Source organism: Pseudophryne corroboree, chromosome 2, assembly GCF_028390025.1.
Source record: "Pseudophryne corroboree isolate aPseCor3 chromosome 2, aPseCor3.hap2, whole genome shotgun sequence".
NCBI lineage: Eukaryota > Metazoa > Chordata > Amphibia > Anura > Myobatrachidae > Pseudophryne > Pseudophryne corroboree.
In genome coordinates this window covers 315,550,959-315,576,289 of record NC_086445.1, presented here as the reverse complement: position 1 = coordinate 315,576,289, position 25,331 = coordinate 315,550,959, and the positions used below count along the sequence as shown (strand labels likewise).

Genomic DNA, 25,331 nt, shown 5'->3' with positions numbered 1-25,331 from the left:
GCATTGAAGACCGCCCGCAACTCCAGAATATTGAGCGAGAGGAGGGACTCCTCCTTGGTCCACCGCTCCTGAAGGGAGTGTTGCTCCAGCACCACGCCCCAACCTCTTAGACTGGCATCTGTCGTCAACAGGACCCAGTCGGATATCCAGAACGGACGGCCCCTGCACAGTTGTTGGTCCCGGAGCCACCAGAGCAGCGACAGACGGACCTCCGGAGTCAATGAGATCATTTGAGAGCTGATCCGGTGAGGCAGGCCGTCCCATTTGGCTAGAATCGGCCTCTGGAGAGGGCGAGAGTGAAATTGAGCGTACTCCACCATGTCGAATGCTGACACCATGAGGCCCAGCACCTGCATCGCAGAATGTATCGACACTTGCGGACGAGATAGGAAGCAACGAATCCTGTCCTGAAGTTTCAGGACTTTCTCCTGAGACAGGAACAACCGCTGGTTGTGAGTGTCCAATAGTGCTTCCAGATGCACCATGCTCTGAGCAGGGATCAGGGATGACTTCTTCCAGTTGATGAGCCACCCGTGGGCTTGCAGAAACCGGACCGTCACATCTAGATGACGCAGGAGAAGTTCTGGGGAATTTGCCAGGATTAACAAGTCGTCCAAATACGGCCGTATCCTGACCCCTTGACGGCGGAGTGCCACCGCCATCACCGCCATGACTTTTGTAAAGACTCGCAGAGCCGTTGTTAAACCAAAAGGTAACGCCCAAAACAGGTAATGGCAGTTGCCAATCGCAAATCTCTGGTATTGCTGATGAGACACTGCTATAGGAATATGCAGGTAAGCATCCTGTATATCCAGGGAGACCAAGAAGTCCCCAGGTTCCAAGGCCAGAACTATAGAGCGAAGGGTTTCCATTCGGAACTTGGAAACCTTCACAAACCTGTAAAATGCCTTGAGGTTGAGAATGGGCCGGGAGGACCCATTTGGTTTCGGGACTAGAAACCGCGGAGAATAGTACCCCCGGCCTCTCTGCGCAAGAGGCACCTGTACTACGACTCCTGTATCCAGGAGGGTCTGTACCACCGAATGTAGAGTGTTTGCCTTTGTCTTGTCCAACGGGACATCTGTCTGGCAAAATCGATGAGGGTCTCGGTTTTTGAAGGCTATGGCGTAACCTCGAGTGACGACTTGTAAAATTAACTTAATAGCCTCCAAACGATCAGGAACATCCACATGTGAACCACCCTCCCCATCAGCTGTATCTGAGTCAGAACCTGTGAGGTCAGTGTAAGTGCCGTCTTAATCCGACGAGGTGTCAGTGACAGCAGTGGATTGTGAGGAGACAAGCGCTCGCTTAGAGGACCCCTTGGATGTAGGCGAGCGACTGTCAGCCTTTTTAGTAGTCATGGACTGGTTCAACTTCTTTATTTGAGCGGATAAATCGGCCGCCCACGGCGGGTTAGCTGCAGGGACCACAAACGGTTGCACCGGCATTGGGGGTCCCATAGGGGGTGTTAGTTTATGAACTAGCGTATGCAGAAGCGCGGAAAAAGCGGTCCACGGCGGGTCATTATTTGCCACCGTCCCACTGGGGGGCAAGGAGCCCCCAGTACCAGAGCCCAAAGCTGCTATATTCTCCTCATAGGTATCTGCGGCTTCAGCAACACCGGCAGTGTGTTCAGCCCCAGAACCGTTACCCTCAGAAGCAGACATGATATAACTTGCAGTATCAGGTAACACAGTACAATTTGTCAGCAGCACAATACTTCTAGCCCAAACCCCTGCGCAGTGTAGTCAGCACCAGCAGAGATAAAGGAGAGATATGGTGACTAATGCTGCTTTCACATCGCAAAACCTGCTTTTGAAACGGTTCTTTAAACGGGTCTGAGCAGTTAAACCCCCTTCCCATCGCATGTTGTAACCAGTATATTACCATTTCATTACCGTTTTGGTACCTTTCACACTGAACCCGTTTCACCCATACAAAACAGTGGTTGTCATTTTAAATGTTTATTTCCTGCTTCTGCCTAGTGACATCACGCATGGAGACAGCCTATCACCTTCTGGGACTTGCAAATACCGTTTCAGACCCTTTCACACTGCACAATGAAACGGGTCTGAAACGGGTAGGACCCTGCTTTTTTACAGTTTCAAAATACCGGTATTTTGAAAACGTTAAATTTAAGGTGACCCTTTCACATCGCAGCTCGAACCGTTTAGGAAGCCTTAAAAATCGGCAATTTACCGGGTTCAAGCTGCGGTGTGAAAGAGGTATAAATCACAGAGAAAAATACGTAATACAGTATATCTTTGTGAAAATCCTATATTAGATTAAACCTGACGCACCAAGCCCCCACTCAGGTTATAGAATATAGGGATAGCAGGTTGAGTGAAAGACACGAAATGGACACCACTCCGCTATCAAATGCTCACACAAATAGTCACAGTCTGTACAATGCAGAGGTTATTACTAACAATAATACTGCACTGGACTAGCTTACACAGCTATATAACAATAGATATGACAGTACACAGTAAGAATTGGATGTATATCACAGGGTAATTGTACTAGGAAACCCTGACTAAGTGCACTCTTTCTTAACAAACACTGACTAAAAAAGGCAGGTAGAATACTTAAGTGTCTTGTAAAGTCACAGCACTGACAACCAGGCAGCTTTACATAGGAGGATTTGCCCAAGCATTCCCAGGAACAGTGAGCTGAGAGATAATGGCGCCGCAGACACTGCCAGGGAGTGAGGGAAAGACATATGCAGCTCCAGGTCAGGAACATTTGCAGAGAATGGCGCCCTGGAGCTGGGGGAGGGGCTTCAGGTCCAAGCTCTATCCCCCGGCTGGCAAAACCACCGGGTACTGTGGGCTCTAATAAAACGGTTTATAGAGAAAACCGGACCTATCCCATGCCCTGGTGATCTAGTGGGATCGCCTGTACTGCCACAGGGTCCACCGCTAGCGTGCGGCCCGCCTCCCACTGACCATGGCGGATCGCTATAAAGACCGGGTCCCGCAAGCGAGACCCACTCACCACCTCCCGAAGCGGGCCACGCAATCCCGGAGAGCCCCCGTCGTGTGTGCCTGACAAGAAGAAAACCGGAGCCTCCTGCTGTAGTTACCCGGCAACCAGGGCTCCGGAGTGTACAGCGCCGCTGGGGAGAGCCGAAGCTGCAGCCGTGAATGTCCACTGACATGTAACACTGCTGCTGCCCTTGAAGTCTTCGCTTTTTTCCTCAGGAAAAAAAGCTCTTCCTAGGGCTGCCTGGAGCACCCCCTCTGTTAAGTGCCTGCTACTGCAGCACCAACTACAAAATGGAGATCCTGTGCAGGGAGGCGGGGTGATTATAGGAGGCGGCGCTATGCATTCTGGGAAGAAGGTCAAAGCTTTGAGCCTGTTGGTGCCTCGGATCAAGATCCTACTCTACACCCCATTGTCCATTCCTTGTGGAGCCCAGTGTACCCCGCAGCAGAAACGTACTTTCTCCAGCAGGGTCCACAGGTTATCCACAGGATAACATTGGGATATGATGGAGCAACAGCGGATTGGTACCAAACGATCACAAGCTTTCTGGCATCGGGCTCATCCATATAATTCCGCCCACTGACTCAGTCAAATCAGTTTTTTGTTTGGTACGGCAGGACCATGGTCACAGGGCTGCTATGTTTGGCAGCCCTAAGCTTTATTTGATTTATTTTTATAGTCTTGCTATGTTGTTGAGTGATCTTTCCTAACAGAGTCGCGCCAACAACTCTCCGCCGGGTCGCAACAACGCTTACCCACGGTACAAGTGCTGTCTCGACTGGCGTCTGTGTCGGATATTACTAGCAGGTCCAGCAGACGTTACTAGGCTGTGGCCGGTGAACGGGGAGAAGGTAAGGCATCGATTCCACTTAGAAGGGGAATACGGACACAGCCGCACTGTTTTGGGAGGAGACTACCAAACAGTAGCTGGCGCGCCACCACCACGGGTGCTCTAGCGCTAGGCTCTAGGGATCATAAGGCGCCAGGATTAGTTGAGGCTGCGATAACTAGGGTTGATGTCAGCAGTGGTGAGTCAGACGCCCTCCTGGTCGCCCCTCCCCCCCAGTTCATGACCAGTTACCGTGCGTCTCCCGCCATGAACTGATTGCCTCACTTCCGTCTCAGATGCTACCACGAGGGGACTCGGTCGCAGCATAGGCCGCTGCGTCTGTATACACTAAGGTTTACCGCTAATCGCAGACATGAGCGTCTGCATGCACTAATGTTCACTGAGCGTCTCTGTCCACAAATAATGACCGGATCGGCAGTATACACTAGTAGCGTCTTGATCCACTTGGCGTTCGCTAACGTATTGATCGATCCTGGAAGTGGGGTGAGTATCCCTGTATCCCACTCTACTAAGTACGGGTTATACAGCACTAAAATTCTATCTACATTTGTTAGTATGAATAGTTAACTTTAGTGCCTATTGCATATGAGTTTTATGTACAATACTGTGGTTTTTTTCGCAATGCGTCTTAATACTTTAAAGATCTGTATAGAACAGAATTCAGTTATATGTACTCCTACACGCTTTGAGATGTGTTCGTAGTTGATAATCTGCTCATATGGTATGTGTGTGTGTGTGTGTGTGTGTATGTATGTATGTATGTATGTATGTATGTATGTATATATATATATGTATATATGTATATATATATATATATATATATATATATATATATATATATGTATGTATGTATGTATGTGTATATATATATATATATATATATATATATATATATATATGTGTGTATATATATATATATATATATATATATATATATATATATATATATATATATATATATATATATATAATATAATATAATATAATATATAGTATTCCAGAAAAGAACGGCACTGGAGGCAATGAACTCAAAGAACATGCAGTGTATTTTAAGCGACAGCTGTTTCAGGGCAGAACGCCCTTTCCTCAAGCAATGACACCAAATGCTGGACAATACAGACAAACACCACTTACCCCACATAAATACCCCCAGAGGCATCGACGGCCGCGTCCTCCTCGCGGACCCGTTTCCGGAAACGAAGCCGCCGGGTCACTTCCGGTGAGCGCGTCACCCGTTACCATGGGGACCCGCAGCTTGCGGTTCACCATTTCACTGCAGCGTCTCACAGGAGGCCAGTTCTGCTTCCTCTTCCGTCGGGGCACCAGCTGCGGGGGACGGCCAGATTCACCTCCACTGTAAAAGCAGTATTGATGCACATGATAATCACAAACTCAAAGGGGAATAAACATGTATAGCAAAAAATACTACTAATTATGACATAAAAAATACATCACATAAACATATAACATAAAAAGAACATACAAAAAATGTTTGACTAGGAAAAACTGGGAATCCCTGGCCCCAAATATAGGGAACTTAACCAATCACTGCTGTGATTCCCAAGCAGACCCAGAATATACAATCAAATCGACCTAAATGGCATAATTAGTATGATGCAAGGAATATCCCACTATTTGACAGGACCAAAGCTTCGGTTCCTGATTATGAGTGGAACATTGTTGCAAGGCACAACTGTGCTAGTATTGATCCTGCCTGATTAATAATGGACACAACTGCCTAGCCAAATACATTCCAGTTGATTTTGTCGTTCAGGCCGCGAGGCCAGAACGTGTCCAATTTTAAGATCCACCGGGTCTCCTTTTCCAATAAGATCTTGGCCCTATCCCCTCCCCTGATGGACGATGGTACATGTTCGATACCGAAATATTTCAAAGAACTTAACGGGTGGCCCGCGGTCTTGAAGTGCCGGGCCACCGGCTGGTCTACAGGTTTACCTTCCAATATTAATTTTATGGCGGAACGATGTGCTGCCATACGTTCACTGAGTTTGCGTGTGGTTTGCCCAATGTAGTATAAACCACATGGGCAAACTATGACATACACAACAAACGCAGTGCTGCAAGTTATTACCTGTCTAATAGAGAATTTAAAATTCCTATGAGGATGTTGGAATTCTTTGCAAGACACCATGTAATTACATGTCGTACACTTGGGGCAACGGTAACACCCCGGGGCCTTTGTTTGTACATTGGAGACAGGGACATTACCCATCCCTGTAATGTCGGTTCTAACAACCTTATCACGTAAGTTAGCTCCTCGTCTAAATGCAGCAATAGGTTTAATGTTTTTAAACGACGGCAACTCCGGGTCCGACGCTACAATAGGCCACAAGGCTTGTGTAGCTCTACGGATAATCGGGCTGGCCGTGGAGAAATCAGTGGCCCATGGAAGGATGCCACTAGGGTCTTTCTTTATAGGGTGTAACAACTGATCCCTGGACATCTGTAGCACCTGTTGTTTTTGTAACTGCAACACCGAACCATCATATCCTCTCGCTAAAAATTTAAGAATCATATCATCTAGGAGAGCCGGGACCTTGTCCCTGTCACTAGTGATGCGGGCTACCCGCATCATCTGGGACAGGGAAACTCCCTTTTTCAACGGCTTGGGGTGATGGCTGGAGGCCATCAACAATGTATTCCTGTCAGTTGGTTTGGAGAAAATTTCAGTGGAAATACGGCCCTCAGTAAGCATGATTTTAACATCCAAGAAGTTGGCCACCCTCTCATCACACGTATACGTGAATTTAATAGGAGAAGGGAGGGTATTAATTTCCAACATCAACTTCTGAAAAGCTTCTATCCCACCCCCCCATAACAGGAAAACATCATCAATATATCTGGTGTACAAGATGATATTTTCTGCCACAGACTGGTTGGTAAAAAACATCCTATTTTCCTGTGCAAACATATAAATGTTAGCATACGAGGGCGCTACTAATGATCCCATCGCGCACCCTCGCAGCTGCAAATAGAATTCACCGTCAAACAGAAAATAGTTTCTGCTCAAGGTTAGTTCTAACAGAGTGAGAAACAAACTGTGCTTAAATGATGTAGGCGCTAGGTTGTCCTCCAGGAAGTCTCGCATTGCACACATCCCTTCCTGGTGTGGGATGGATGTGTACAAGCTGCAGACATCTAGGCAGCACATCAATGTGCCTGGTGGTAATGCCTCAAGTTCCTGTAATTTCAGAATAAATGAATTTGTGTCCTTCAAGAAGGATTTCTGTCCCAATAGTAATGGTTGCAGGACACTGTCCAGAAGCTGAGACACAGGCTGATATAAAGAGTCTCTAGCGGAGATAATCGGTCTCCCAGGAGGTTTAGTCTGATGTTTATGAAGCTTCAGAATTGTATAGAGTATAGGGCTCTTAGGGTGCTGAACACATAACGCCTTATACACCTTTTCTGGTAGCCAACCTTGTTTTTTGGCTTCATCTAAGATGGTAAACAATTCCTGTTGGTATTCTGACGTTGGATTTTTAGAAAGCTTACGGTATACCCCCGGTTCAGCGAGTTGGCTCAAAGCTTCATCCCTGTAATAATCAAGGTCCATGATGACAATGGCCCCGCCATTGTCGGCGGGCCGGATCACAATGTCCTGGTACGTTTGGAGCTTCTTTAAAGCATCTCTCTCACTGAGGGACAAATTTAATCTGACTTTAGCTGGAGCAGCTAGGAAACTATTGACCGAATCGTCCATCAGTCTGTTAAAAGTTCTAATAGAGGAATTAGAAGAGACCGGATCAAACTTGGACCTGGACACCCGGTGTAAAAAATTATCAAACACAGAAGGTGCGGCCGTCTGAGAGGGAGAGTTCTGGAAAAATTCTTTGAGCCTGAGCTTTCTGGCAAATTGATGTAAGTCTCGCGACCAATTAAAAGAGTCATGTGCATTGGTCGGTACAAAGCTAAGGCCACGGCTCAGTACCTTGGTTTCTGTAGGCGTAATAGTTCGACTGGACAAGTTGAATATTAGGTGTAGTTCTTGTTCTGGGCAGCTCTTCGGACCCCTTTTGTTCTGGCCACCCCTGCGGGTGGGAGTCCTTCGGTCCGGCCGTGACCATCTTTTGAAGCTTGTTCTAAAGGGACACTCCCCGAAGCTTCTTCTGATTCAGAGAAAGCGAAGTCGCTGTCACTGCTAGACTTCGCACTCCTCGAGCCTTGCTTTTTCCTCTGCCAAGGTCTACGATTTTGTACGGCTCGCGGTTTATCCACGCTGTCCACTCCAGCCAGCCACCTGTAGACTTTATTGTCATCATAGTCCTGGTCTACAGTCATCTTTTTATTACGTTTGAATTTGAGCAATTCTCGTCTGTATTGATCACATTGCGTTTCTAATTTACGCATCCAATCTTGTGATTTATCAGATTCGAATGCTTTCAGATTATCCCTCTCAAATGTCGCAATTTTTTGTCGTGTGACCTGAAGTTCACGACAAAAAATTGCGACATTTGAGAGGGATAATCTGAAAGCATTCGAATCTGATAAATCACAAGATTGGATGCGTAAATTAGAAACGCAATGTGATCAATACAGACGAGAATTGCTCAAATTCAAACGTAATAAAAAGATGACTGTAGACCAGGACTATGATGACAATAAAGTCTACAGGTGGCTGGCTGGAGTGGACAGCGTGGATAAACCGCGAGCCGTACAAAATCGTAGACCTTGGCAGAGGAAAAGCAAGGCTCGAGGAGTGCGAAGTCTAGCAGTGACAGCGACTTCGCTTTCTCTGAATCAGAAGAAGCTTCGGGGAGTGTCCCTTTTAGAACAAGCTTCAAAAGATGGTCACGGCCGGACCGAAGGACTCCCACCCGCAGGGGTGGCCAGAACAAAAGGGGTCCGAAGAGCTGCCCAGAACAAGAACTACACCTAATATTCAACTTGTCCAGTCGAACTATTACGCCTACAGAAACCAAGGTACTGAGCCGTGACCTTAGCTTTGTACCGACCAATGCACATGACTCTTTTAATTGGTCGCGAGACTTACATCAATTTGCCAGAAAGCTCAGGCTCAAAGAATTTTTCCAGAACTCTCCCTCTCAGACGGCCGCACCTTCTGTGTTTGATAATTTTTTACACCGGGTGTCCAGGTCCAAGTTTGATCCGGTCTCTTCTAATTCCTCTATTAGAACTTTTAACAGACTGATGGACGATTCGGTCAATAGGTTCCTAGCTGCTCCAGCTAAAGTCAGATTAAATTTGTCCCTCAGTGAGAGAGATGCTTTAAAGAAGCTCCAAACGTACCAGGACATTGTGATCCGGCCCGCCGACAAGGGCGGGGCCATTGTCATCATGGACCTTGATTATTACAGGGATGAAGCTTTGAGCCAACTCGCTGAACCGGGGGTATACCGTAAGCTTTCTAAAAATCAAACGTCAGAATACCAACAGGAATTGTTTACCATCTTAGATGAAGCCAAAAAACAAGGTTGGCTACCAGAAAAGGTGTATAAGGCGTTATGTGTTCAGCACCCTAAGAGCCCTATACTCTATACAATTCCGAAGCTTCATAAACATCAGACTAAACCTCCTGGGAGACCGATTATCTCCGCTAGAGACTCTTTATATCAGCCTGTGTCTCAGCTTCTGGACAGTGTCCTGCAACCATTACTATTGGGACAGAAATCCTTCTTGAAGGACACGAATTCATTTATTCTGAAATTACAGGAACTTGAGGCATTACCACCAGGCACATTGATGTGCTGCCTAGATGTCTGCAGCTTGTACACATCCATCCCACACCAGGAAAGGATGTGTGCAATGCGAGACTTCCTGGAGGACAACCTAGCGCCTACATCATTTAAGCACAGTTTGTTTCTCACTCTGTTAGAACTAACCTTGAGCAGAAACTATTTTCTGTTTGACGGTGAATTCTATTTGCAGCTGCGAGGGTGCGCGATGGGATCATCAGTAGCGCCCTCATATGCTAACATTTATATGTTTGCACAGGAAAATAGGATGTTTTTTACCAACCAGTCTGTGGCAGAAAATATCATCTTGTACACCAGATATATTGATGATGTTTTCCTGTTATGGGGGGGTGGGATAGAAGCTTTTCAGAAGTTGATGTTGGAAATTAATACCCTCCCTTCTCCTATTAAATTCACGTATACGTGAGATGAGAGGGTGGCCAACTTCTTGGATGTTAAAATCATGCTTACTGAGGGCCGTATTTCCACTGAAATTTTCTCCAAACCAACTGACAGGAATACATTGTTGATGGCCTCCAGCCATCACCCCAAGCCGTTGAAAAAGGGAGTTTCCCTGTCCCAGATGATGCGGGTAACCCGCATCACTAGTGACAGGGACAAGGTCCCGGCTCTCCTAGATGATATGATTCTTAAATTTTTAGCGAGAGGATATGATGGTTCGGTGTTGCAGTTACAAAAACAACAGGTGCTACAGATGTCCAGGGATCAGTTGTTACACCCTATAAAGAAAGACCCTAGTGGCATCCTTCCATGGGCCACTAATTTCTCCACGGCCAGCCCGATTATCCGTAGAGCTACACAAGCCTTGTGGCCTATTGTAGCGTCGGGAACCCGGAGTTGCCGTCGTTTACAAACATTAAACCTATTGCTGCATTTAGACGAGGAGCTAACTTACGTGATAAGGTTGTTAGAACCGACATTACAGGGATGGGTAATGTCCCTGTCTCCAATGTACAAACAAAGGCCCCGGGGTGTTACCGTTGCCCCAAGTGTACGACATGTAATTACATGGTGTCTTGCAAAGAATTCCAACATCCTCATAGGAATTTTAAATTCTCTATTAGACAGGTAATAACTTGCAGCACTGCGTTTGTTGTGTATGTCATAGTTTGCCCATGTGGTTTATACTACATTGGGCAAACCACACGCAAACTCGGTGAACGTATGGCAGCACATCGTTCCGCCATAAAATTAATATTGGAAGGTAAACCTGTAGACCAGCCGGTGGCCCGGCACTTCAAGACCGCGGGCCACCCGTTAAGTACTTTGAAATATTTCGGTATCGAACATGTACCATCGTCCATCAGGGGAGGGGATAGGGCCAAGATCTTATTGGAAAAGGAGACCCGGTGGATCTTAAAATTGGACACGTTCTGGCCTCGCGGCCTGAACGACAAAATCAACTGGAATGTATTTGGCTAGGCAGTTGTGTCCATTATTAATCAGGCAGGATCAATACTAGCACAGTTGTGCCTTGCAACAATGTTCCACTCATAATCAGGAACCGAAGCTTTGGTCCTGTCAAATAGTGGGATATTCCTTGCATCATACTAATTATGCCATTTAGGTCGATTTGATTGTATATTCTGGGTCTGCTTGGGAATCACAGCAGTGATTGGTTAAGTTCCCTATATTTGGGGCCAGGGATTCCCAGTTTTTCCTAGTCAAACATTTTTTGTATGTTCTTTTTATGTTATGTTTATGTGATGTATTTTTTATGTCATAATTATTAGTATTTTTTGCTATACATGTTTATTCCCCTTTGAGTTTGTGATTATCATGTGCATCAATACTGCTTTTACAGTGGAGGTGAATCTGGCCGTCCCCCGCAGCTGGTGCCCTGACGGAAGAGGAAGCAGAACTGGCCTCCTGTGAGACGCTGCAGTGAAATGGTGAACCGCAAGCTGCGGGTCCCCATGGTAACGGGTGACGCGCTCACCGGAAGTGACCCGGCGGCTTCGTTTCCGGAAACGGGTCCGCGAGGAGGACGCGGCCGTCGATGCCTCTGGGGGTATTTATGTGGGGTAAGTGGTGTTTGTCTGTATTGTCCAGCATTTGGTGTCATTGCTTGAGGAAAGGGCGTTCTGCCCTGAAACAGCTGTCGCTTAAAATACACTGCATGTTCTTTGAGTTCATTGCCTCCAGTGCCGTTCTTTTCTGGAATACTGTATGGACACTTTGAATGCAGCACGGAGGCTGGTTGTTACAGTTGATTTTGCGAGTGCCGACTGCTTTGCCTATATATATATATATATATATATATATATATATATATATATATATATATATATATATATATATATATATATATATATATATATATATATATATATATATTTCTGCTAGTGTGATGCTGACTTAATAATAATAATAATAATTGTCGGTTGATACTTCTGATCCTTAATGCATGGGAAGGGTCACACATATCACTTTAAAGAAAGGTTATTACAGTCACGAATTGCGTTGTATACGGTGAAAGTCCTGAGTATTTATCATGTCGAAGGGCGGCATATACTGACAAACACTCATGTTGTTGTTTGTCAAAAACTGTAATATCCTCTCTGATCTAGTACAGGATGGTTATGTGTGAAAATTGATTTGCTGTTTAGCATAATACATTCCTGATTTATATCAGGTATAGATTGACCCATTGAGGTGATGTTTTGCACAGACCTTGTACAGTTTAGCTGAAATGTTAATTCTTATATTATTAACACATGCTGCTCACTGATTGTGGTATATCCCCAACAGCGTCTTCAATAAGACAAGCTGATGAACCGAATGTAAATAAATCATCGACTGCACATGCTACACATGAAATAATCAGACAATGTAAGCTCCATATTCTCTACTTAGCATACGAAGAACAGGTAAACGATTTCAGCTAAATAGATAAACTGTATAAATGAGAGCAAAAATAGGCTAGTCTGTCAATATAGGCAGCAGAGCCTGGGGATAAGGCACTTCTGTTTAAAACGTCCCAAAAGACCCACCAGGGTCAAAAACAGCCTCTGCACGAGGGCAGAATTCAGGAAAATGGTTTGGGTTACACCCAATAAAGTAGAATGGCCAGTAAATGGGATTCCAATATCTTTTTCAAGCTAGGGACTGTTTAAAAAAAGGGAAGTGCCTCCCAAAATAGATATGCATATCATTTGATAATGCAAAAATCTATAGGGCCTCTGCCATCAAAAGAATAAGACCATATTGTCTTTGTCTGCGGCAGTCATAGGGCCAGCCAGGACTTCACCTTGCAATCTACGGCTACACCACACTGGATAAGGCCAATCTCATTAGATTTTGGAAGCTAAGCAGTGTTCGGTCTGGTTAGTTCTTGGAGGGGAGACCACCTTGAAATACCAGGTGCTGTAGGTACATTCGGCTGAGGTACTGGAAGACAGGTTTCAGCGCCTGCAAGGGAGTAAGAATCCCATATAGCTCATATGGACACTAAGGTTCTAGGGCATCAGCATAATAATCGCTGTTCAAGAACAGTTTGGTTCATATACTTTCCCTTCTGGAACCATTCTCCTAAAAGGTTTCGGTCTCAGCCCATATCGGGTAGAGGCGTAGGCGAGGGATTGGCATGAAGCAATTCAGAAAATGTTTTGTCAGGAATAGTCATTCCAGTAACCCATGCAAAATCGGGGGGGTTATTCCCACCTGGGTCAAAAACAATCCCTCGCCCCAATATCCAGTTCAAAAATAGAGAAAATTTGGGAAACACGGTTCACATGGAGGCAACTCCATAGTTGGATGGGGAGCCAATATATTATATAGTATTCTTGGATAAGTCCGGAATCTTACCTTCAGGCTCCTATAACACGGGGTAATTCCAAGTTGATCGCAGCAGGAATTTTGTTAGCAATTGGGCAAAACCATGTGCACTGCAGGGGAGGCAGATGTAACATGTGCAGAGAGAGATAGATTTGGGTGAAGTGTGTTCAATCTGCTATCTAATTTGCACTGTAAAAATAAAGCAGCCAGTATTTACCCTGCACAGAAACAAAATAACCCACCCAAATCTAACTCTCTCTGCACATGTTATATCTGCCTCCCCTGCAGCGCACATGGTTTTGCCCAACTGCTAAAAAACCTTCTGCGGTCAACTTGGAATTACCCCCACTGTCCAATAGTGTTATCTCAAGGTTACCATCCTTCAGCAAAATTTCAGTTAGGCCTTACCCTTTGGGTTAGCCACAGCCCCAGAGTATTTACCAAAAGTGATTATGGCAATTTATCGCCGTTAGTACAGGTTAAAAAAATTGCCATACCTTGACCACCTTCCTATCCTTACAAAAATACAGGAAAGGTTCTGTCTCATCTACAACATACAAATAACTTGTCTGCAGAGGCACGGGTGGTTCATGAATGGGATCATCTCCGGTTCTGTAACATTACTCACGGTGGGGCTATACTGAATTCGAATTTGCAGGAAGTAGTTACCTCGGAACAAGATATCCAAGGCAAAGCTAGGAGAGTGGTTACAATGTCAAACAATATCCGTTCACGCAGCAATGCGAATGATGGGTTTGATGGTGTTAACAATACACATGATGGAGTGGGCATAATTCCATTCAAAACTTTTTTAGCATCTCCTCCATCTACAGCCGCATCACACTGGATATGCCCAATCTCATTTGATGTTGGAAATTAAGCAGTGTTGTGCCTGGTTAAGTTCTCTGATAAGAGACCACCTGTGAATACCAGGGGGTGTAAATGGGCCAGATAGACAATAACCATCTACAGCCATACCACGCTGGATATGGCTAATCTCACCTGACCTTGCAAGCTAAGCAGTGTGGGCAATGGTAGGTACTTGGATGGGAAACCACCTGGGAACACCAGGTGCTGTCCGTATAAAGGCCAGAGGACACCTTTTTGGATATCGGGTTGGGAGATCCTGACAACAAATGCCAGTCTTCAGGGCTGTGGGGGCCATTGTCCGGAAGATGAGGATTCTGGGGATTAGGGGCCACAGAGAAAGTTGCCTGCTAATAAATCTGTTAGCGCCTCGGGCCATATACTGGGCCCTGATTCTGGCACGGGACATTCCTAAAGGAAGATCGGTCCAGATCCGCAAGGACAAGGAAAGGGCAGGTTTTGTTCTGGGAGTCCTAGACTGAGGAGCTGATTTCTCAGTCGACACGTCATTGAGGTAAATGAATGGGCTTTTGCACCCTGAAGTCTGTTCAGACTCGGGTAGACAGATGGACTTAACCAGAGAGAATTCTCATGGTGTCCCATCTGAACAACAAGAGCCATAATCGGGTCAGTAACAAAGGAAGTGATCTTCTTGGATGTCTTTTTCATGAGAATTTTATTCCTTTTATGGGTTTCTCAAATCATCCTGCTACTCAGGATAGTGAGGAAAATACAACAGAGATGCCAAGATTTTAATAAACCCCGGCTTGACCCAGAAGGCGTTGGTACACGGATCTGCAGAAAATGTTGAATACCTTTTCTATTTCCTCTACGCCCAGACTAAGACAGGGTCCTTGATTATCATAGATATCTGGTTCAACTGTTTTGATGGCATGGCTCTTGAAATCTATATACTGAGGTCCAGAGGATTCTCACAAATGCTCAGAGCAAAGAAAAATTTCCTTGACTCGTATTTATCACCAAATATGGCAAGCTTATATGCATTGGTACAATGAAAGAGGTATGGACCCGAAATCTTGCAGAGTTACCAGGGTTTTAGCTATCCTCCAAACAGGAATAGATAAAGATTTTAGCGGTGGCTTCCTTGGAAATACAAGTGTCGGCATTGACTGGTTCCGAAAGAAAAAATGCCAAATTGCAGGATGTGCGCACTTTTTCCCTAAAGAGGCGGTACTTCCTGCTCCGGGCTCCTTTACGGTAAAGGACCCGGCAGATAGGAAAATTGAGACCACTCTGAAATCTATATACACTGCTGCAGGTGTAGCTCAAAGACCAGTCATTGCAGGTTGCTGGTTGACACATGCCATTCATTTCTGGGCTACTCAAATTCAGGAAGGTCTTTCGGGTGATGTGACCTTAGTTACTGTAACTTTCCTAAAACACATTCAGTACATGGCTAGGGTCCTCTGTGACTCTCTTAAAGAGATTGGCAATATTAATGCTAGAACCACGGCTATGGCTGCGTCGGCACGCAGAGCCATATGGTTGCGTCAGTGGATTGATGACTCCAAACGTAATGTGGAATCTTTTCCCTTCACAGGTGACTGGCTCTTTGGAGGTGAATTGGATGCATGGATCTCCAAAGTTACTGCTGGGAAATCCACGTTTCTCCTTTTCGGGGCCTCCGCCTGCTAGACGTCCCTACCCGGGCCCGTCTACTCAGTCCTTTTTGTCCTCCAGATTTCGATCTAGGGCCAGGGGGGAGCCTTCAACGCAGCTGGAGGCACCAGAGGTAAGGCTAAGAAAACAGCCGTCACCGGCTCCCAGGAACAGAGCACCAGTTCAGCTTCCACAAAGACTTCAGTATGACTGTGCCCACCCACCCCGAGGGGTTCTCGTGGTGGGAGCTCGGTTACGTCACTACAGTCACATCTGGGCCGGTTCCTTCCAAGATGCTTGGGGTAAGGGACCTGATCTCTCAGGGTTACAAGCTGGAGTTCGACTGTGCTCCTCCCCAACGATTTTTCAAATCCGTCTTACCAGCTTTGGAAAATATGCGTGATACGCTACTACTGGCCATAAACAATTTGGTCCAGTCACAGGTCATTGTTCCAGTACCCCTGCAACAATAAGCACAAGGTTACTACTCCAGTCTGTTCGTGGTACCAAAACCATACGGGTCTGTGAGACCCATTCTGAATCTGAAGTCCCTACCTAAAGGATGGAATTTTTGAGAGCAGTGATCGCGGGCCTAGAACAGGAATTCCTAGTGTCCCTGGATATCAAGGACTCTAACCTCCATATCCCCATTTGGCCTCCTCATCAGGCCTATCTGCGGTTCACCCTACTGAAGATCACTACCAGTTTCAGGCGTTACCCTTCGTCCTGTCTAAAGCTCCAAGGGTGGTCACGAAGGTGGTTGTGGAAATGATGTTTCAGCTCGGGGTCCAGGGGGTCAACGTAATTCCATATCTGGATGACCTCCTGATAAAAGCGAGTTCCATGGATCTTCTATTGCTCCACATAGATCGCACTATCCACGGATGGATCCTCAATCTGCAGAAGTCCCAACTGGAACCATCTCAACGGATCCTGTTTCTGGGGATGCTCCTGGATATGGTAGCACAGAAAGTGTTCCTCCCAGAGGACAAAGTAAGAAAACTTCAAGAAATGGTTCGTATGGTTCTCGGACCTGTTCGAGTATCCATTCATCTTTGCATAAAATTGTTGGGAAAGATGGTGGCCTCGTACGAGGCGATACAGTTTGGAAGGTTTCATGCCAGAACTTTCCAATTTGGACATCCTGAACAAGTGGTCCGGTTCTCATCTTCAGATACACTGGATAATTCAGCTGTCACTCCTGTGGTGGCTACAGTCTTCCAACCTGCTGGAAGGTCGTCTCTTTAGGATTCAGGATTGGATCCTCCTCACGACGGATGCAAGTTTGAGAAAATGGGGAGCTGTCACCCAGGGGGCGCAGTTCCAGGGCAAGTGGTCTGCCCAGGAGCCCTACTTCTACAATGCTCTGATTTCAGGCCTCCCCTATGCTCTGGTATCGGGCGATCCAAGTTCAGTCAGACAATGCAATGGCTGTGGCGTACATCGATTGACAAGGGGGGCCGAAAAGCAGAGCCCGCATGCGAGAAGTGTAAAGAATACTCTTCTGGGCAGAAAGACATGTAAGAGCACTGTCCGCAATCTTCATTCCGTGAGTGGACAACTGGGAAGCGGACTTCCTGAGTCGCCACGATCTCCATCCAGGGGAGTGGGGACTACCCTCAGGTGTTTCAACAGGTGATCGACAGGTGAGGTTGCCCACAGATCGTCATGATGGTCTCTCGCCTCAACAAGAAGCTTCGCTGCTATTGCTCGCGAACCAGGGACCCCCGGGCAAGTGCAGTGGATGCACGAACGTCTCTTTGGCCTTACCAGCTGGTCTACCTATTTCCTCCAAATCCGTTGGTCCCAAGGGTGCTCAAGGGGATCGGGCATCAAGGAGTGCGAGCAATCTTGATTGGCCCCGAGGCGCGTGGTACTTGGCTCTTCTGGACATGTCCGTAGAGGACCCTTGGCCTCTACCGCTAAGAAGAGATCTTCAGCAAGGACCGTTCGTCTACCCGTACTTACGGCGGTTTCGTTTGACGGCATGGAAGTTGAGCGGAACATCCTAGCTCACAAAGGGCTTTCCAAAAAGGTCATTGCCACTATGGTGCAAACCAGAAAACCTGTGACGTCAAAACACTATCATATCTTGGTGCAAGGAACGCACATATCCGTCTGCAGAATTCCACTTGGGAAGATTCCTTTGTTTCCTGCAGACTGGAGTGGATAAAGGCTTACGTCTGGGATCCATTAAGGTCCAGATTTCAGCTCTTTCCGTCTTCTTCCAGAAGAAGTTGGCTATCCTGCCAGAAGTTCAGATCTTTTGCAAGGGGTGCTTCACATACAACCTCCGTTTGTACCGCCAATGGATGGCACCTTGGGTTTTGGATGTGGTGTTATGCATTCTACGGTTCCGGTATGAATGGTCGACCATGTTATGGTCGACCACTATTGGTCGACATTGACATGGACACATGGTCGACATATGAAAAGGTCGACATGAGGTTTTTTTTTTTACTTTTTTTGGTCTCGTTTTTTGCGTAAAGTGACTGGGAACCCCAATTAGTGCACCGCGTCCCCTCGCATGGCTCACTTCGCTCGCCATGCTTTGGGCATGGTGCCTTCGCTCCGCTACCGCTTCGCTCTGCACACTTTACCGTTCCAATCGTAGTCCATGTGGATCGTAAAGTATGGAAAAGTTCCCCAAAAGAAAAAAAAGTTAAACTCATGTCGACCTTTTCATGTGTCGACCTTTTTCATGTGTCGACCATGTGTCCATGTCGACCATGTCAATGTCGACCAATAGTGGTCGACCTAATGACTGTCGACCATAACATGGTCGACCATGTGAACGGATACCCTTTCTACAGTCCTCCTGGTTTGAACCTCTGATGACGGTAGAAGACAAGTACCTCACGTGGAAGACTGTGATGTTACTGGTCCTGGCTTCTGCTAGACGTGTCTCAGAATTGGGGTCCTTATCATGTAGGAGTCCCTACTTGGTCTTTTATGAGAACAGAGCGTAGCTCCGGACTAGACAGCAGTTCCTGCCGAAGGTGGTTTCCGCGTTTCAACCTATTGTGATTCTGTCCAGTTCTGGCACTTCAGCTTCTCCAGAGGCATTGGATGCAGTGCGAGCCTTGAAAATCTATGTCTAGAGGACGGCTCGGATCAGAAAGACTGATTCCTTGTTCGTGCTGTATAATGCGCAGAAAAAGGGTTGCCTTGCTTCAAAGCAGTCTATTGCTCGTTGGATTCGGCTTACTATCCATCAGGCCTATGTGTCTGCAGCCTTACCTGTTCCACAGTCTCTGAAGGCCCACTCTACGAGATCAGTGGGGTCTTCCTTGGCGTCTCGGTCCTGCAACTATGCCGAGCTGCTACCTGGTCGGGGAACAACACCTTTGTGAAGTTATACAAGTTTGATACCCTGACCAAAGAGGATACCCAGTTTGGGCAGGCGGTGCTGCAGATGTCACCGCACGCTCTGGAAGCTTTGGGACATCCCCATCGTACTAATCTGTCCCCAATATCCCTTATGGATGCTAGAGAAAATAGGATTTTAAATACCTACCGGTAAATCCTTTTCTCGTAGTCCATAAGAGATATTGGGCGCCCGCCTCTGTGCGGTGACTTTCTGCAGGTTCTCTGTTAGGTGTTACCTGTTCAGCTGTTGCTGTTCCTGTTGCCAGCCCTTGCTGGCCCGGTTATGTGCTTCTGTGTAAATCTCACCACACTTATTGTTATGTTCCTTCTCTCAAGTATGTCATTCTCCTTCGGGCACTGTTTTACCTATAACTGACCTGTAGGAGGCATAGAAGGGAGGAGCAAGCACACCCAGTTGAAGAAATTTAAAGTGCACTGGCTCCTTTGGAGCCGTCTATCCCATTGTACTAATATGTCCCCAATATCCCTTATGGACTACGAGAAAAGGATTTACCGGTAGGTATTTAAAATCCTATTTTCTCATCTTTATTAAATCAATTTGTAAATGTAAAAATCTGGTTGAAGGCTATTGCGCCATTTTGGTCTTGCCAACATTTTATGTTTGACAAATAAGTCTTGTGATGGCATTGCTGCAAAGCAGTAGGTGTGAAGCATACTTCCAATACAGAATTTACAGCATCAATAGCAAAACTTCATTGAAAAAAAAAAAATTCAGAGCAGAGCTAAAAGCATTCCTCCTGTATATCCGATACCATAGCACACCTGAACGAGCAGGTGTAGTGTCCACAATTACAGTCTAGTGTTACCATATATTTAATAGGTTTTATATGAACAATAAACTAAATGTAAAATATATACTGTTCTGGTGCAGCTTTGCATAAAGGTGAAAATGCAGATATTACATTCCCAGCTAGCTATAGCACGAAGTTACAGACCCTCACTATGACCAGTCTAAAGAAGCAAAGTATGAATTCTCCATTTTAAAATATTGTACTAGGCAGCGTGTTAAAGCAGTGGTTCCCAAACTCTGTCCTCAAGGCACCCTAACAGTACAGTTTATCAGGATATCCATGTTTCAGCACAGGTGACTAAATTTAGTGCCTCAGTCTATTTGATATAACCATCTGTGCTCAAGCATGGATATCCTTAAAGCCTAGACTGTTAGCATGCCTTGAGGACTGAGTTTGTGAACCACTGTATTAAGGGGGATGACAGTGTTTTATTTATTTATTTTTTGCTAACGAAGGCGGAGTAGAACACACTACCTGTCTTTCCTCCTGATACAGAATTGTACAGAAGTGGTCTTTCTTTGTGTTTTTGTAGCACACTTCTAGCAGGTGACCTTACCCATACCTCCCAACATGACCCTCTCCAGGAGGGACAGAATGCTCTGCTCCTGGACTTCCCTCTTAATTAATGATTGCCATCACCTGTGCTGTAACACCTTTCTTTTTAAATAACTAGTTTAATACAGGTGATGGCAGAAGTCCAGGAGCAGAGCATTCTGTCCCTCCTGGAGAGGGTCATGTTGGGAGGTATGACCTTACCCCTCTTCAGGCTGCCGACATTCTCTTTGTAAGCTCCAGCTATTGTCCCTAGGTCTTTAAATGTCAGTGCCATGGAGCTTTGTGATTTTATGGCAAGACACAAGGCTGACTGATCTTGGTCCTTACACCAAGTCTCATGAGAAACCCCAACACTACAGGGGAAGCATAGAGACCAAACTTTAATGTATAAAAACTGATTAAAAGGTTGAATTAGATTTATCTGCACTGTGTAGCATATTCGCTTAACAGCGATTGAAAGCAAAGTGCGGTTACCTTTTACAATGTCAAATACTTGTATTGTGTTTTTATATGTAAAACCGCAATAGTAGATATTTTGGGCTCACCTATTAACCCCATCTGAGCTATCCTATTGTATGCATATGTTCCCTAAATGGCTTCATAATTAATGAAGGCGTCTCACTGTTTTATTTCTTTCTCGCAGCTTGTTGATTTCCAGTGGAAAATTGGAATGGCAGTTAGTTCAGACAGCTGCAGATCCCTAAAGCATCCTTATGTCACTGTAGCAATGAAATTAGCAGACTATTCCGGAGAGGTTAGAAGCAAGGTGTTTGAAATGACTATTCCAGAGTTTCAGGTTTGTATGTTTTTTGTTTTTGTTTTTTTTATTACGGTTTCTCTTTTATGCTAACAGCCTGATTTATTAACACAGCTACATGTTAAGCTCTGCAATTAACTGTTCAGGGTATGGATACTTTTTTTTTTTTAACATTGTACTCATCACTCAAGTGTTTTATAAGGACTATTAGCTGCTTAAAGCCAAACTGATTTCACACGAACATTAAATTTTGATATTTTAAGATATTTATATTGTATTGTAATTGTTTAAAGCAGCCATTTGTTATGTATATATTTTTCTATATAAATGAAGTTACTCTGATGACCAGCAGTTGTTGTTGGGGGTTTTGTTTTTTTTGTTTGGTGGAGGGATGTTGATGCAAAAAAATAAAATTCGTAGAAATCTATTTTAAGTTCCTACATGCATAATATTACGTAGATATCGCCAGGCGTACTTTTTCAACTAGTGTTACAATATTAGGTGAGTAGTAACTGCACTGAAATTTTATTTACTTGTTGTTTTTTTTTTTGTTTTGTTTTTTTCATTCCCCAGAATTTCTTCAAGCAATTTAAAGATATGTCTGTGGCTCTGGAGAATGTTTGAAGTAAACTCTTCACGGTGCCTTTGCTTCCTCCTGTTTCTAACATAACAAGATGGATCTTGTGACCTGCATTAGGCATACTGTACATTGTCAGCATGACAAGAAGGATGTAACATTGGCTAAAGTATAGTTTGTCTAATGTAAAAAATTGTGAGATGGATTTGTATTAATATCCATCCAAATCTCTCCTGTCAGTCTTTTTCATTGAGGCATTGCCATTTCTTGGCAAACAAGGAGTCAGACACAAATTCCAGAAGTTTTATAATAGCCTGCACAGGTATGAGTCTTAAATCTATGTGTATTGTATGCATTCCTCTGTACTAGGAGTGATACTCTACACACCATGCAGTTGTCATCCTTCACAAATGCTGAAAGAAACTTGATAGCTAATTATATTTTAATTCACAGTAAAAGAGAAAAATGTCATTAATATAATATATACAACATCTGCTTTATCATTAGTAAATGGCATATATTATTCCACCTTTTTCTCCAGGTAACTATAACTAGGCTTACCATACTATCTCTTTAAACCAGGACACTCCTCAATTACACAGGTTCTCTAGCTGATTAAAAGCAGGTGAAATGCAGGCTGGACTTCAGCCAGCCACAGAACCTGTGTAATATATGGGGGATCTGGTTTACAGGAATGGTATGGTAAGTCTACTGTATGCATTACTTTGTTACATTTTATTTTTAGTTACAAGCTTCATATTTTAATAAGGACATACATGATGTGGTAACGGTTGCCAGCTGCAATATGCACTTTATTTTCACATTATATATGTGCACAATTATAGTGCCCCCCTCTTCTTCTTTTTTTTTTTTTTTCCCCTATCTGTGCATTTGTTCCATCTGGACTAAACTTCCCCAGGCATTTGACAGCTGCTGTGTATCCTCAGTGGTTTGTTCTCTGCTATTGCCCAGACGGCTCTGCATAAAGAGCAGTCTCGGGCAAACTATTCTTCAGCTGTTGAATTTAAAGTAAAAAATGGCAGTGACTTCTTCTATTTCAACAACAAAGAACTTATTTCCCACCTTTAATGTAAAATAGATTCTCCCTTAAATCGCCTGTTCCTTTACATGATCATTGCAAGATGTTTTCTCTGTCTTAGCACACTTTCGATATTGAAAATAAAAACATGTCATTTAACAAAGACAAGATGATTGTGTTGGAATCCTTTGTGACAGTGAAAAACCAGTACAACCCCTTTTAAGGAATAAATTAAGAATTTGCATCTTATCCAATCTGCTTTTTTCAACAGTGTCTCAAGTCTCACTCAGATTCCAAAGGAATTTTCCAAGCTGGTATGACAGAAGACAAACAAAGGAGCCACTTGCGGCAATACGAGGACTTTTTTCACCCCTTTACCAATGAGGATGTTCTCATCCCCGTGCTGAGCATATTTTGGCAATTTAAGGGCTGGTCAATGAAGGGTTAACTCTTCTGTGCTTTGTAAATATTACTTTTTATATGATCAATTTCCTTATAATAGTTACAGTGTAAAAGTGAATATTTCTACTTCCCTAATGAAGGGTTAAAACATGCTATATGAACTGTTATGTGTTTGCATAGATACGTACTACCCTGTGCCGGATACCTTTGTCTGCTCATACAAATACCAGGCTTGTATGAGCCTGGTTTTCAAGGGCAGTCCCATACCAGATCAAACCTGTTATTTCTATTTCTGTGTGGTACCAAATATCCTGTGTTACAGACTTTGTTAAATGTTTTGAGAAACTTGTAGAAAAACCCATATATGGACATCCGCCTTATCAATTCTGCCTGGTAACTACTAACGAGCCAATAAGAAGTGTAACAACATGTCAGTTACACCCATATACGTTGTCTTTTATACTTTTGTTAACCTCATAATAAACCAGTGTGAATCTTTACTGCTTGTGTTGTGCATGTAACTTGTGGCTAAAGGTTTACACTCACGGACGTCTGAGAGGCCATCACATCGAGGGTTAAAGAATATAGGGGCAATCCTTTCAGTCAATTTCCAGCATCAATATCACATGTTTTTTTATGCAACAATCACACAAAGTAGAGAAAAAGTGAACTAAAGGCAAATGGGTGTGTTGTGTTTTTTTTCTTTCTTTACCCACTTCTGAGCAATAGTTTGCTTTGGTATTAGTCCGTCATTCCACAACTGCAACAGTCAAGAATTATTTTTTATTTTCTTAATATAGTTAATAATTTAATGAAATGAAAAAGTTGTGCATGAAATAAATATGGTAGCATATACTGTAGATCTGGGCATTAGATCAGCAGACAATGAGGGTACATCATTTGAAAGAGGAGACTCCCTCTTTCAAATGAGGTTGCCAGTTTACTATTTAGTGCCAGTTGAATACATTTATAACTTCATACCATTTTCTATTCTATGACAATATAACTAAATCAAATTTGTTACTTGTTACAAGAAACTTTCAGATACAAAAAAAATGAAATTGTTGATCTGCTTCTGCAACTAAAGCCAGGGATACATAATGCATTTATTTGCCCGATCCACAGATTATCGACTGATTGGGCTGATAATTTTATAGTGTATGACCACGACTGATTTGTGATTGTCTGGTGTGAACAAATATTTCATTATATCTGACTTGTCCAATAATTGGTTGGCCGCATCTTGTACTGCCTCTGCCAACCACCCAACATTTCCCTTCCTTCACAGGGCAAGAACCGGGAAATGTGGAACCCAGATGTCATGTAGCCATACAATGTGAGAGATCTCTGTATATGGCCACGATATCTGATAGTGTCCGGTTGTCAAATAAAATTGTCAGTCTAACAGACTGCATAAGGTTTAAACATTTGCTAAGTGCTGCAGCATTGTTGAATTTTACTCAGTAAGTTTACCTCATACCTTAATTTCTAAGTGGCGGATTTACCATAATTTCTGAATTGATGGACGTTGCCAGTGTTTTGGGGTGTCAAACTATAGTATTGTTTTAGACAGTGTTTTGAAAGGCACCATCAATGCCCATCATTTAATCCCCTATCCAGTTGCAAACTTGCCATAAATGTGCAACTTCTAAGTTTAAAAAAAAAAAAGTAAGAAAAACAATAAAAAGTTCGTTCTCCCCACAAAATAACCAATATAAGTATAGGCTGTTGGTGGAAAAATCGAGTCACAGAGCATGGGGTCAGTCTGATTTGGAGGGGAGTCCTGTAGAGTGTGGGACTCCCTACCATCATTCTGCCAGTAGGGCTGGGTTCCCTGTTGAGATGAGGCCCACATAAATTTGCGCGGGCCTCCTAAGTATACTAAACCCTAGTGCCAATAGTTTTAGGGACATTCCCCATGCTCACACTCTGACTACTAAGTATAATGGACATGTTATATGCAACGGGCTTTCATAG

At 44.3% G+C, this 25,331-nt stretch overlaps 1 protein-coding gene across 4 annotated transcripts in view; it reads left to right on the top strand.

Moving 5' to 3' along the window:
* COMMD6 (COMM domain containing 6) overlaps window positions 1-23,854 on the top strand; it is a 73,262-nt gene extending 49,408 nt beyond the window's left edge. For all 4 annotated transcript variants that reach the window (XM_063952946.1, XM_063952945.1, XM_063952947.1 and 1 more), the window contains 2 exons: window positions 21,223-21,375; window positions 21,910-23,854. In XM_063952946.1, coding sequence (XP_063809016.1) covers window positions 21,223-21,375; window positions 21,910-21,960 — 204 coding nt within the window. In that variant the 3' untranslated portion in view covers window positions 21,961-23,854. The remainder of the gene's footprint in view (window positions 1-21,222; window positions 21,376-21,909) is intronic.
* The last annotated feature ends 1,477 nt before the right edge of the window (window positions 23,855-25,331 follow it).